Source organism: Notolepis coatsorum (genome assembly GCF_963971535.1).
Source record: "Notolepis coatsorum genome assembly, contig: SCAFFOLD_1827, whole genome shotgun sequence".
Taxonomy (NCBI): Eukaryota; Metazoa; Chordata; class Actinopteri; order Aulopiformes; family Paralepididae; genus Notolepis; species Notolepis coatsorum.
Window position 1 is genome coordinate 5,001 of NW_028170429.1, and position 15,332 is coordinate 20,332.

Consider the following 15,332-nt stretch of genomic DNA (forward strand, 5'->3'; position numbering starts at 1 on the left):
ACCATTTCACTGTAATAATACAGAATGTTAACCCTTTCACTGCCACAATCAAATGGTTAACCCTTTCACAACCACACTACAGAAGGTTAACCCTTCACTACCCCACTACAGACTACACTACACTACACTACACTACACTACACTACACTACACTACACTACTACTACATACAGACGGTCCTCTAGTGTGGTAGTGAAGGGTAGTGAAGGGTTAACCTTCTGTAGTGTGGTAGTGAAAGGGTTAAAGATAGATGCCACTCAATGCTCCTCGTGGGATTGGGACTGAGCCTTGGCCATCAACACAGTGCATCAAATCAAATCAAATGTATTTGTAGAGCCCGAGATCACATGGAATAGCCCCCATGGACTGTACAAGTCTTCTTGTACAAGTCAAGAAGAAACATCACAATAGATAAAAAAAAAAAAAAAAAAAAAAACCATAAAATCCAAATATCTCACTGTCAGACTTTCCCCAATGAAGATGAGGAACGACTCACTAAAAAAAAAGAACAGGAACATGACTGTAATGAGGCTCTTTCAGAAAATTGTGTTGTCTATTATCTACTTGTTTTATCTATCTTATCTTCTTAACTCTTTCTTTGTGATTTATTGTATTCTTCTTGGGACCATGTTGGAAACAAGTCGACAGACTTTCACTTGTTATCCTTGTATCAATCAATCAATCAATCAATCAATCAGGCGGCGTGGAGGAGAGAAACCTCAGATGGGCTGATCAAAGTTACTGCAACTGTAACAACTGTTCACTCGTCCCCTTTTAACCCTTTCACTACGACACTACAGACGATGAAAGGGTTAACCTTCTGTAGTGTGGTTGTAAAAGGGTTAACCATTTGGTAGTGTGGCAGTGAAAGGGTTAAAATAAACCAATAATCAAAGCCGTGGGCCCAGGGAGACCACCTGCTTTCAGGACCTCGGACAGTGCTCCCAGGGAGACCACCTGCTTTCAGGACCTCGGACAGTGCTCCCAGGGAGACCACCTGCTTTCAGGACCTCGGACAGTGCTCCCGAATTGCTTGCGCAAAAAAAATATGGCAATCGAACCGACAACTTCTGCCAGTTTTCCAATCAGGGGAACATTGTCAATCTTCGATGTGGTGCCGGGTCAAGACGCGTCCCCCAGAGGAAGTGCTGACCTCCGTCCCCCAGAGGAAGCGCTGACCTCCGTCCCCCAGAGGACGCTCTGACCTCCGTCCCCCAGAGGAAGCGCTGACCTCCGTCCCCCAGAGGACGCTTTGACCTCCGTCCCCCAGAGGAAGCGTTGACCTCCGTCCCCCAGAGGACGCTCTGACCTCCGTCCCCCAGAGGAAGCGCTGACCTCCGTCCCCCAGAGGACGCTTTGACCTCCGTCCCCCAGAGGAAGCGTTGACCTCCGTCCCCCAGAGGAAGCGCTGACCTCCGTCCCCCAGAGGAAGCGTTGACCTCGACCCGACTTGGTTTCTAAGTCCGGTGGGCCCTGCTGCCCCGGCCGGCCGGTGGATGTCTCTCTTTTAGCCAAAAGTCTTTTTGTCAGTGGAGCTGATGTCAAGCAGGCTGTCTGCCGCTGATCTCGCGCCCCCCCCCCCCCCCCCCCCCACCGTGGGATTAGTCCCGTATCCAGGTCGCGCGGTCAGTATCGCTGTCTTAATCCCCGGAAGCACCATCTGCCACACGACGCTCGTTACGCAGGGAGAGTTGGCCAACTCTGCCCCAAACGGGAAGTGTGCATTTCCTACCAGATTATTCTCACTTAACCCCTTTCACTACCACACTACAGACGGTTAACCTTTCACTACCACACTACCACCGTCTGTAGTGTGGTAGTGAAAGGGTTAACCGTCTGTAGTGTGGTAGTGAAAGGGTTAACCGTCTGTAGTGTGGTAGTGAAAGGGTTAACCGTCTGTAGTGTGGTAGTGAAAGGGTTAACCATCTGTAGTGTGGTAGTGAAAGGGTTAACCGTCTGTAGTGTGGTAGTGAAAGGGTTAACCTTCTGTAGTGTGGTAGTGAAAGGGTTAACACGTTGAATAAATACTATTATATTATTGTTCCCTCCCCCATATCTTTTAACCTCTTAATAAAGAGTTAAAAAGTTAGATTGTTAAATTTAATGGCGTCTGTGCAACCTCGTTTATTCACTGTATCCATGGAAACTATGACAAACGCAGCCCTAAAGGTCTGGTTTATTTACGTAGGGAAAACACATAGTCCGTTTACTTTTCTGATCACTGCATAACTCATACATGTTTGTGCAAGCTTAACCCTTTCACTGCCACACTACAGAAGCTTAACCCTTTCACTGCCACACTACAGAAGGTTAACCCTTTCACTGCCACACTACAGAAGGTTAACCCTTTCACTACCACACTACAGACGGTTAACCTTTCACTACCACACTACAGACACCTAATTCATTTTACATCGACTCGCAACAGTAACACTGGTTCTGGCTCCGCTGGGTGCTCGTCGCTCCGCCCCCCAGCAGCTTCCCCGGCAGCCGGCAGTTTGCACTGATGTCAGTGGGCTTGATTGCGAACAGCTGCGCACAGCGGTCATTATTGTGGGCTTGATTGCGAACAGCTGCGCACAGCGGTCATTATTGTCCCACAGCGGTCATTATTGTCTGATAACTGACCTCTGATGCGCGCTATTGACCAATCACAAGCAAGCATTTCGGCGAATGTGAAAACGCCATGTAATAAAGAAGGTTAACCTTTCACTACCACACTACAGAAGGTTAACCTTTCACTGCCACACTACAGAAGGTTAACCTTTCACTGCCACACTACAGAAGGTTAACCTTTCACTGCCACACTACAGAAGGTTAACCCTTTCACTGCCACACTACAGAAGGTTAACTCTTTCACTACCACACTACATAAGGTTAACCCTTTCACTACCACACTACAGCCGGTTAACCCTTTCACTACCACACTACAGACGGTTAAGCCCTTCACTGCCACACGACAAAGAGTTAACCCTTTCACTACCACACTACAGACGGTTAACCCTTTCACAACCACACTACAGAAGGTTAACCCTTTAACTACCACACTACAGAAGGTTAACCCTTTCACTACCACACTACAGACGGTTAACCCTTTCACTACCACACTACAGACGGTTAAGCAGGCTGTGACGTACAGACCTATAGACAGCTCTGCATAGGAGTGTGACCATCTGCCGCTCTTAGCTTTCCTCCTGATGTTCACAGAACACACTCTCACACACACACACACACACACACACACACACACACACACACACACACACACACACACACACACACACACACACACACACACACACACACACACTGTCACACACACTGTCACACACACACACACACACACACACACATACACACACACAGACTCACACACACACACACACACTCACATACACACACACACACAATCACACACTCACACACACACACACACACACACACACACACACACACACTCACACACACACACTCTCTGGTAAAAGTAAAAGTCCTCCATTCAAATTCTACTAAAGTAAAAGTAGAGAAGTAGAGAAGTATATGTGTGTGTGTGTGTGTGTGTGTGTGTGTGTGTGTGTGTGTGTGTGTGTGTGTGTGTATGTGTGTGTGTGTGTGTGTGTGTGTATGTGTGTGTGTGTGTGTGTATGTGTGTGTGACACACATACATACACACGCCTCACAGGAGACACACACACACACACACACACACACACACACACACACACACCTCATGGGATTTCATAGCTTGAGACTTGAGCTTGTTGACGTCTGCAATAACAATATATGTGTCTGTCTGTCTGTCTGTCTGTCTGTCTGTCTGTCTGTCTGTCTGTCTGTCTGTCTGTCTGTCTGTCTGTCTGTCTGTCTGTCTGTCTGTCTGTCTGTCTGTCTGTCTGTCTGTCTGTCTGTCTCTCTCTCTCTCTCTCTCTCTCTCTCTCTCTCTCTCTCTCTCTCTCTCTCTTCCTCTCTCTCTCTCTCTCTCTCTCTCTCTCTCTCTCTCTCTCTCTCTCTCTCTCTCTCTCTCTCTCTCTCTCTCTCTCCTCTCTCTCTCTCTCTCTCTCTCTCTCTCTCTCTCTCTCTCTCTCTCTCTCTCTCTCTCTCTCTCTCTCTCTCTCTCTCTCTCTCTCTCTCTCTCTCTCTCTCTCTCTCTCTCTCTCTCTCTCTCTCTCTCTCTCTCTCTCTCTCCGCTGCACCTGAGGGTCACCTTGAGGTTGACTGCAGTCACAGTGTTTCCCACACTCAGGTTATTTATGGTGGCAGGCAGCAGGTGGCGAGTACATGATACTAAACTGTGTGTACACCACTGTGTACAGGATATTATATGAACTGGTAAAAATCGGGGGAACCGGGGAAAAGTTATTTGCGGTGGGCTCGGTTGTTATTTGCGGTGGGCAGACTCTCAAATAAATGGATGTTAATAAAACTGGACTAAACGTTGATGTTTAGTGCCCTGTTTATAAAAGAAAATACATTCAGTGTTCAACGTGGTACAAATACTGGAAGAGCAAAAAAAATAATAATAACCAAAACAGAATAATTATGTTATTCCCTTGATCTTCGTTCAATCAATATTTGTGGACATAAAAAACCGACAACATGTTTCTGTCTGAACCTTTTTCTAATCCAAAACTAGCTTGATTTAATTGACAATGTATGGAAAATTGCACGTATCCCTATAAAATCACCCTGGATACCAGAACATTGGTTTCCTATTCATAATCAATGGAACAGATTCATATTTTACTCATGATGGAATTATCAAAAATATTTAGGCATTTTTTTTGGTTACTGGCTTTGGGAGAGACTTTTAAAATCACTTTTTGGACCAAATCCTCCCAAGAACATAGGAATAATTTATTTACATTCTGTTGAATTTGGTTCTCTTGAAATCTTAAATAAATAACAAATTTTTAAAGCATATTGGTGTGCTCAGTACTGTCGGATACAGTGATGCAGATAGATTCAAATGGATTTTTTATCACAGGGTATTTGCACTTGCACAATATTTAGAGAAAGCTTGGGATAAACGCACGAAAATAACATATATGTGATGTATGTTGGCCTCTGATGTGAAATATGAATAGAGAAACAAGCATTTCATCATAAAGTATTTTGTATTTTGTTGTGACAAATAATAAAAAACTTGAAACTTGATGGTGTGCACGGGGTAGCTTACAAACCTTGGGAAGGGATTGTTATGTTAAATTTTTTTTGGCATCTTATAATCCCGTAAAGGATGGGCCGTCGGACACGACATGAAAAAAAATGTCATTCATTCATTCATTCATTCGTTCATTCATTCATTCATTCATTCATTCATTCATTCATTCATTCATACAGTATTAGCAGATAGTTTTAGTCAGACTTCATAGTTCAACCAATCATGGTGGAAATTGTATCATTCTTTTACTGTAATTCACATCAATCACAATGACTACTATGTACCTTCTCTTACAGTAGCTGTTATTGCTAAACGATCAGTGCCTGTCTCGATTAGTTTGCACATCAATATGGCTTGTTTTCCCACCCGTCACGTGACCGCACTGGCTCCTCGTTATGCTAAATTGCCAGCTGCCTCTCCCATCGTTGGCTGATCCAATTTAGGGATCTCTTCTGCTAGAATTAGCTTGTTATGACCAGCCTGCAATGCACCCTGGGAGGCCAGAGGAGCTTAGGCCAAAGGGGTAAAGCGGCAGGGGTATAAAACTCAGCTCACAGACGAAAACGGGCTAATCAGAGGCTTTTTTACCCGCCGATTGGATCTATAGCCACGGAGAGAGACACACTACTACTACTACTACTAACTAGTAACAGTGAGCCTTGCTCCACCGCCGAGCTGGCAAACATGGTTCTAGAGGATTCTGATGTAGAAATGATCGTTCCTGAGATTGAGATCACTGTGAGTAGAGAGGCCACTGGGTTCACTGTGACAAGAGGCCACTGGATTTACTGTGATTCTTCTCGAGTATTATGAATAGAATGGAATAGAAATACTTTATTCATCCCGAGGGAAATTTGGCGTTGTTCATCATGTTAAACCTAGCTATTCATCATGGAATAGATTATAGTGGGTTTTTATACAGTGCTTTTGAATGCTGGGCTGGATAATGGCTTGTGTGATGGAGGTATTGGTGTGTGGAACATGGAGAACCCACTCTAAAGCTTGTGTGATGGAGGTATTGGTGTGTGGAAAGTGGAGAACCCACTCTAAAGCTTGTGTGATGGAGGTATTGGTGTGTGGAACGGGGAGAACCCACTCTAAAGCTTGTGTGATGGAGGTATTGGTGTGTGGAACACAGAGAACCCGCTCTAAAGCTTGTGTGATGGAGGTATTGGTGTGTGGAACGGGGAGAACCCGCTCTAAAGCTTGTGTGATGGAGGTATTGGTGTGTGGAACGGGGAGAACCCGCTCTAAAGCTTGTGTGATGGAGGTATTGGTGTGTGGAACACAGAGAACCCGCTCTAAAGCTTCTGTGATGGAGGTATTGGTGTGTGGAACGGGGAGAACCCGCTCTAAAGCTTGTGTGATGGAGGTATTGGTGTGTGGAACGGGGAGAACCCGCTCTAAAGCTTGTGTGATGGAGGTATTGGTGTGTGGAACGGGGAGAACCCGCAACCCGCTCTAAAGCGTTCCACGTTCTCCTGTTTGTTCTCTGGAGACAGTGTTTCTGGTTGCAGTTAAAAGAATTAGAATGGAGTCCGTTTTCTTAATTTTTTGATGGTTTGGTACCATTTTGTTTTGTCCGGGGCTTCAGAAACTTCACAACGGAGATAGAGGCCATGGTTCTCGATGGGGGATTAAGAGATTTACAAACTGCTAGCCGCGGCGTTCAGCCGAAAATGGGATCTTATGCAAGTCATTTGGATTTTTCATGCAATGCATAATTATGAAACCCATTGTTCTTTGTCCTGAGCGTTATTGCCGAACCAGGTAAAACACTCTCGCTGTGACGATTAACTCCAGATTAAAGCCTGATTCAACACTGCACTGTGCTCAAGTATTCCACGGTTGAATTTGGGGGATCGGTCGTCCGGACGTCCTTCATTGAGATTTGAGTAGACTTCTTTGATGCTAGTGTTCCATTGTTGAACCTGTGAACTGATTTGACACTGTCTGTACGGGGGCGACAGTGGCCCAGGAGGTAGAGCAGTCGTCTGGTAATCTGGAGGTTCCCAGTTCGATTCCCGCTCCTCCTTGAGCAAGACACTTAACCCCTAATTGCTCCCGATGTGCTGGTTGGATCCTTGCATGGTCGCCTCTTCCATCGGTGTGTGATGTGTCAGTGAATGGGTAAAATGTGAGGAACAAATTGTAAAGCGCTTTGGATAAAAGGGATAAATGCAGCCATTAAAAAAAAAAAAATTAATTCCCATGGCCTCAGGCTGGTGCACTTTGAGTCCCCCTAAAGCGCTGGTTCTTATCTTCCAACCCTATAGGAGCATGATGTGGAGACACCGTACGGGAGAGTCCACTGCACCATGAGGGGGGTGCCTAAGGCCGACAGGCCGGTCATCCTCACCTTCCACGACATGGGACTGAACCGTAAGCCTGTTCTCCTCCTCATTGGTCATCCCTGCTGTTTTCAGATTCAGATTCAGATTCCTTTCTTGTCACGTATTTCAGTACCTTACAGCAAGAAAGAGTGAAATTAAATTTGTTGTGGTCTCTCGACCATAGCAGCTTCCAATCATGTAAATACAATACAATTAGCATAGAATAAGAATAAAATTTAATTAAATGACAAAAACAAAGATGACTATATACAGTTCTAAAAAGTGTGCAGTGCAGATAACAGGATGTAGATATTATACTATATACATTTTTTACAACAAAATGGCTATGTACAGTTCCAAAATAAAGTACGAGTGTAATGAGCAATGTGCAAATATTTAGCAGTGTGTAAAATGCAATGTACAATACGGTTTTGTCAGCCGCAACAGTGTGTGTTTTAGCCTATAGGGTGCTCAGGGTGCTTTGCCTGAAAGTACCCAGAAATTATGGTGAAAGTATGGGTACCGTCTCAAAATATTACTCAAGTAAAAGTCAGATTATCTGGCTAAAAACACACTTGAGTAAAAGTAAAAAAGTTTCTACTTTTAAGTACTAAAAAGTAAAAGTAAAAACGTACTTACTGTCTATTCTTCTGATAGCAGGTGTTTAATCAAAGATCCCCGCTTTCTAGTCTTGCACAAGGACCAATCAGCATGGGTATGGGCGGGTTCATTTTCCATTGATGGGGATTTGATTGGCTGTTTTAAAAAAAAGTGCGGCCGCAGGATTAATAACGTTAACGTTAGTTCGGCCAGAGAAACAAATATACAAATTAAAATTGTTGGACCTGCGAGATTTGTACTTTGTACTTTGTAGGTCTGCATTTGAATTGTAAGGAGTAAAAAGGATGTATTTTTTTCTCTGAAATGTAATTGAGTAAAAGTAAAAGTATACAAACCTAATAATACTAGAGTAAAGTACAAATCCACAAAACAGTACTTAAGTATTGTAACGAAGTACAATTACTCAAGTACTTTACACCCCTGGGCCCTCATTTATCAACGTTGCGTACGCACAGATATGTGCGTAACCCCTGCGTACGATAATTTCTAAGCAAAGTGTGGGACTTATCAATTTGAACTTGTGCTTGACTTTGTGCGTATATCTATGCACAGCTCGGAGCATGCGTAGCTGGCGCCCGGTGGTAGAATATTGAATATTGCACCGCGGAAATAAGATTCCGTGCATTAGTTTCAACAATGACGTGTTCAACTTCTGTATGAACCGTAATTCATTATAGTTCATTGTAAGATAGCGACAGTATAATTATAACGGGCTCACGCGCGAACAAGAGGTTGGCCTGCCTGCTTGTTTGGCACGGGGGGGGCAGACGCAGAACACCCACCTCCAAACGCGATTAAATATTGTTTCAAATAAAAAGCGAAATACTATTATTTTGTGTGTCATGTTTCCAAATAAGATTGGCCACAACAAAATGCTTTTTACTTCAATTTGTTGGTTAGAATAGATTACCTCTGTTGAAACTAGTCTGAGACTCAAACAAAAGAGTATTTTTTTTTGTGAGCTCCGCACACAGACGTGATAATAATAATAATAACAATAATAATAATAATAATAGCTTCATTTTATATAGCGCCTTTCAAGAGACCCAAGGTTGCTTTACATAGATAAGGGGGGGGGAATAACAAATTAACAAACATAGTGGACACACAACATATAAATTTGATGATGGGATTCAAGTTCGCGTTTTTATTAATCACATAATAGGCAGGCTACACATGGCGTAGGCTACATCATACATGGCAGTGAGATTCATTGTTCTTGTATATGCTCTCGTATTATTGTTATAGTATATGCTATTGTCAAGAAGGAAGTACATTATTTTCAATCGTGGCTTTAATTCGTATAGCCGAGAAGCTGTCTCCTATCAGCTTCATTAATCCCGACCCATCCAGCCACAGCATAACTGAGACCGGCTATGGAAACAAATCATAAATAGACTACTGTAAATAAAATAGCTTATAAAAGATAGGCTATAGCAGGGGTTCCCTTTCTTTTCCGAGCCCCACGATTCCCTGGAGACATATATGAATATGATATAGGCTATACATGGGTCCGTCAGCGAGGAGATGTAAAGATATAAGATACAAGGACAATGCAGGCATCGCGGGGCTCCGTGTGACATGTCTGTGCCATGCTGCGTTATGTGCAAATTACTGTTGCATAATGTAGAAGTTGAAGAAGTTGCCTTTGAGAACCAATGGTTCTCGAGCCGTAACGGCACATGGGGCAGGAGCCTATCTCCTGTTTCCATAGCATGAGGCAGCTTGATGTACAAGTACACCCCTTGGACGTGATGCTAGTATGTCGCAAGGACTTCCCCCCAAACCAACCCTTGATGCTGAGTGTCAAGCAGGGAGGCTATGGGTACCATTTTTTAAAATAGTCTTTGGTATGACTCGGCCGGGGCTTGAACTCCCAGCCTCCGGAACTCAGGGCGGACACTCTACCCACGAGGCCACTGAGCCGTAATGTAGGCTATGCATATATAATTTATATAGGCTATACCTAATACCGACAACAAAATAGATTGTATTTCTCCCATAACACGCGTTGTGTCTTCTTGGTTCGCCAGCGCGTTAAATTAGTTGCTTAGACCTCCATGAACAATCTCCCTCTCAGTGAAGTTTCTCAGAGTTCGCTCGGGTTAGTCCATTATTTCACATCCCATGGGGGTGTTTCATGACCATATATGGATAATCATGGACGAGCATTGACGGTAAGGACGAATGGTATTTATCAATACCGAGTGTGTGTAGGACCCGTGTATGCACGGTTGTTAAATCCCGATATTTCTGTCCGTACACACATTCTAAATTATGTGCTTAAGTACTAAAATAGAACACTTTCTAAGAATTGTTGATAAATGAGGGCCCTGGGCTCAGGGTGCTTTGCTTGACTGCTGACTGCTCAAGGTGCTTTCTAATTACTGCTCTGCTTCCTCGGATTAAGTTTGCTGGGTTAACTTGACTAAATCCAGTGGGCCTCATTCTCCAACGGACTTAAGACAAAAAAATTACTCTTAGGGCCATTTAAGACATCTTAGATTTTGGGATTCCCAGCTTGGATTTTATTTATTTTTCCGACATCAAATGCGTAATTTTCTACCATACAAATATTGTCATATTTATTTAAAGGTCCCGTGTTTTGCTATTCCTTTCACTATTTGGGCAATTTTACACAATTCCTGTGAGTCTATGGAACACATCTGTAAGGTTTAAAAAGAAAAAAAAATTGGGCGCCCCAGTGGCGAACCACATAACGCGCTGAGTCGTGGCACGGCCGACCCGGGTTAGATTCCCGAACCCGTCGTTATTTGTCGAATGTCTTCCCCCCATTCTGTCTCCCGTTTCACCTCTCGCTCTCTCTCTACTGGACTGCCCAGTAAAATAAAGCGATAAACGCAAAAAAAAGTATCTAAAAAAAAGAAAGAAAAAAGAAAAAATGCATTGTTTTGTATTTCTAATCAAGTACTCTAAAGTAGCATTTTTCCACTTCAAGATTTCAAGCTGTTTTGGGCTGGGCTCCGCCCATAAGCGCTTTGAGTGACAGTCACCCACACAGCATGATACATATGAGAGAGAACGAGAGAGATAATGAGCGAGCGAGAGAGAGAGGGAGAGAGAGAGGATAGATCGCTCCGTGCGCGCGTGTGCATGTGCGCTGTGTGAGTGGCAGGTGGAGAGAGAGAGAGAGAGGGAGAGTCAGGGACAGGGAGACATTTCCGCATTATTCCCGCAAATTGTTGATTCTCTCTGTCGGCACCCGTGCACATCAACCCGTTTGAGGAAGTGTCAGTATTTCCACTCGCTCTGTTGTTGAGCGAATGATTGAGTGTGCGCTATAACCATAGAGGGGGCGTTAGTTATGCAGATGAGAATTCTTGGACATCACAGGTACGCGAAATTCAGAATGGCTTAGTTCAGTGGGGGAGGATCTCGTGATTATGAAGTGGACTGATAAGCCAAAATGAGAATTAGAGACACAGACCCCATTGATACAACCCCACATTGCTAGAAAACAATGCTAAACACTGGAAAAGGCCATTTATAAGACATGGGACCTTTAAATTATGATTAATTAATTCCAAGGAGGCCTGTAGAGTTGACATGAAGGAATCACTATGATTCCTCCCAAATAAAGCCGAATAGAAGCTTAGGGACGGTTGGGGAATCCTAAAATCTAAGATGTCTTAAGTGGCCCTAAGAGCAATTTTTTCTCTTAAGTCCGTTGCAGAATGAGACCCAGTGTCTTTACTGATTGTAACTGATTTGTCTTCGTCAATCTTAACTAAGGCTGAGACCACTTATCGATAATTATCGATAACTGCGTGAAATTGATAAGTGGCGTCACGTATCGATTTCTTTTAGCATTGTGTAAATTTTCTTTTTTAAATAAATAAAAGTTTAAAATATGATATGCCATTTGGAAGAATCGATAAATTGGGAAAAAATTATCCATAAATATAATTTCTTTTATTATTATTTAGCATGTGCATTTAGTTTTTTATTAGTGTGTGTGTGTGTGTGTGTGTGTGTGTGTGTGTGTGTGTGTGTGTGTGTGTGTGTGTGTGTGTGTGTGTGTGTGTGTGTGTGTGTGTGTGTGTGTGTGTGTGTGGGCCAATTACAGCATTGCAAAAACTACGTGACACACACACACACACACACACACACACACACACACACACACACACACACACACACACACACACACACACAAACTAACGTTAAATAAAAAACTAAATTTACATGCTAAATAATAATAAAAGAAATTATATTTATCCAATTTATCGATTCTTCCAAATGGCATATCGTCTCAGCCTTAATCTTAACGGTAGTTTTGTTATTTATAAACTTAGTTTGGAGTGTGGAAAATAATGGTATTTAAAGAACCACGCCACGTGTCCTAACTAAAACTGTATATTCCTAAAGCCCAGGGTGGTTAGTCATGCCAGGTAACCTCCTGATATAACATTGAATAACTTCTTCTTATATGTTGTTTGTCAGTATAATTGTCAGTATGTGTGTCTGAGTCACATTATTCAACCTGCTATTCAAATTTCGTTTTTTTTTTTTATCTATCGAGCATCAAGATACAGAAGACCCTTGGTTGCAAAATTACAACATCACTTTTAGCTATTTAAAAAAAAAAAGGCTGTAAATGTTTATTTAAAATGTTTTGAGCACATTTACATAGTCAATGGGTCCTGTTGTTCAGCCTCACAATGCTAGTGGATAGTAAATGTGTTCATATGTCCCACATTCTGGCCTCTGAAGTTGCTCATGTCAATTTAATTTGGGCCTCACAGGGTTTTAAATCTCTTTTTTCCAAAGTTATCTGGCTAATCTGCTGATCGTGCTTTGTGAAACACTCGAAGCTGAGCTTGGTTTACTTCCTACGGTTGAGCGAGGGCATTATTAATCCATGGGAAAAAGAAAAGAAAATGCACACTGCTTTTGTGTTTCTGATTTCTTTTTTTATTTCATTATTTCATGCATACTATAGAGTGTAACTCAGAGAGGTCTTTGTCAAAACGTTGTGCTCACAGCAATTAAGGAACCCGCCAACATTTTGGGAGTCAGACAAGAAGATAGACACCGATTTCCTCTCACCACTAGCCTAGATCACAACTCTGGGAGAGGTGTTTTTGGCCAACAGCTAAGCTAGTGGTTTGTATCCGCTTCCATTCATTTGTGCTAAGCTAGGTTAGCTCACAGCCAGATAGCTTCCCACTGAGAGGACATTGGTGTCTATCTTGTCCTCTGACTCTGGAGAAGACGGTAAGCGCATTTCCCATAATGTTGCTGTGTTCCTTTTTAGACAATCAAATAAAAATAAATCACACTTTCGGAAAACACAAAAGCAGTGTGCTTTCCTTGGAATAATTGTGAAATACTATAGATGTGCGTTGTGTCTCACTGAGACTCCTAGTTACTATTATGAATAGTGGGGCGGCGTGGCTCAGGGGTAGAGCGGGGCGTCCAATGATCGAAGGGTTGGTGGTTCGAATCCCGCTCAAGCCCATGTCCATCCCATTGCCGTTGTGTCCTTGGGCAAGACTAACCTACTTGCCTCGTATGAATGTGTATGCATGTGAATGAATGTTGGTGGTGGTCGGAGGGGCCGTAGGCGTTGATTATTCGCCACGCTTCCGTGAGTCTGCCTCAGGGCAGCTCTGGCTGCAATTGTAGCTTACCACCACCGGTATGACTGTGTATGAACGGATAATGGACTCTGTGAAGCGCTCTGAGTCAGAGCAACAGTCAGTCAGAGAAGAGCGCTATATAAATCCAATCCATTATTATTATTATTATTATTAGGCCTGTCCCCGACTAAGGATTTGTATAGTCGACTTTGATTGGCCAAAATTTGCCGATAGTCGACTGGTAGGTTTGATTTTTTTTTGGATCATTCCATTTGGGCTGTGAGGGGTGCTCTTAACACTAGCACAGCCGACAAGGGGTCAAATGACCCCTAGGCATTTTCAATAAATGTATCCTTGTAACTCGGTCGAGCTCCAGCTCTGTCACTCAATGACTTTTCCTAAAAGTACCCGTTTTATCTGCAGCACGGTTTCTGAAATTTCTAAATGACTTCAGGAAAATGTAATTAGAACGTTATTCCACATAATGGGCCGTTGGAACAGACGAAAGTCACAGCACTTTGTGAGCATCTAGCGCAGGGGTGGCCAACCCATGGCTCGCAAGCTGTATGTGGCTCTTTGCCCGTCAATGTGTGGCTCTTCCATCAAAAAAAAATAAAAGAAAGTTATAATATTTCTTTTTTTTATATTAAAAAAAATATGTTTATGTCACTCAAACCTACATTTCATTGTGGTAAACCTCATATTTTTATATTCAGAGGTAATTATATAGTTTACACTGTTTATTTTTCTCATATTTCTCATAAGCTGTCGGGTCATCTGACCCGTTCCCGGCAGGGAATCAGTGACATTTTCTCCATGGCTGTGCTAGTGGTAATGTTTGAAGGAGTCGACTGAATGCTTCTTGTCCTCTGCGGAAGCATGCAATCGGTCCACTGATAGATACATCTTGATATTTGTCTAGTAGTGTGTTCATTAGACGGGTGAAATCCTCTTTCAGTGCCTCTGTGCCCGTTTTCCTCGCTGGTATGAGCGCCATTAGCGTTAGCCATGCTTCTAGGCCTCTTTGCTTTTGGAATGAATGATAAAAAAATACATAAAAGAATATATATATATATATTATTATAATTTTTGCATTCGACTACGAGGTTGGCAGTCGACTACGGCTCCCTTTTGTTCGATTAGCCGACTATTTCACTAGTCGAGGTCAGCCCTGGTTACTATATGAACCTACGAGCACCGCTCCTCTGACGGCCTGCTTCCTCTCCAGACAAGACGTGCTGGGGCACGCTCTTCAGCCACGAGGACATGCAGGAGATCATGCAGCACTTTGCCGTGTGCCACGTCGATGCCCCTGGCCAGCACGAGGGCGCCAACACCTTCTCCACCGGGTGAGACCATCGGGATCAGGCACACACACACACACACACTTACACTGTATTACACTATTAAAAAACTCACACACACCTTTTAAAAAACTCTTGAACACACACACACAAGACACATGCACCTTGCACTGCACCTCAAGATGTACATACACTTTTACGCAAGACACTTTCTGTAGAAATTGACTATTTTATTGTATCTACCTCCTTTTTGATATTTTATTTATCTTATTGTTATTGGACACACACACACACCCTGCACTGCACCTTA

The 15,332-nt window shown here is 43.1% G+C and overlaps 1 protein-coding gene across 1 annotated transcript in view; it reads left to right on the forward strand.

Annotated features, from left to right (window-relative positions):
- The window catches only part of ndrg1a (N-myc downstream regulated 1a), a gene marked incomplete at its 3' end in the record, with an annotated part of 31,861 nt that overhangs the window by 2,398 nt on the left and 14,131 nt on the right, over positions 1 to 15,332 (forward strand). The window contains exons 3-4 of the mRNA XM_084339401.1: positions 7,438 to 7,543; positions 14,947 to 15,067. Coding sequence (XP_084195527.1) covers positions 7,438 to 7,543; positions 14,947 to 15,067 — 227 coding nt within the window. The remainder of the gene's footprint in view (positions 1 to 7,437; positions 7,544 to 14,946; positions 15,068 to 15,332) is intronic.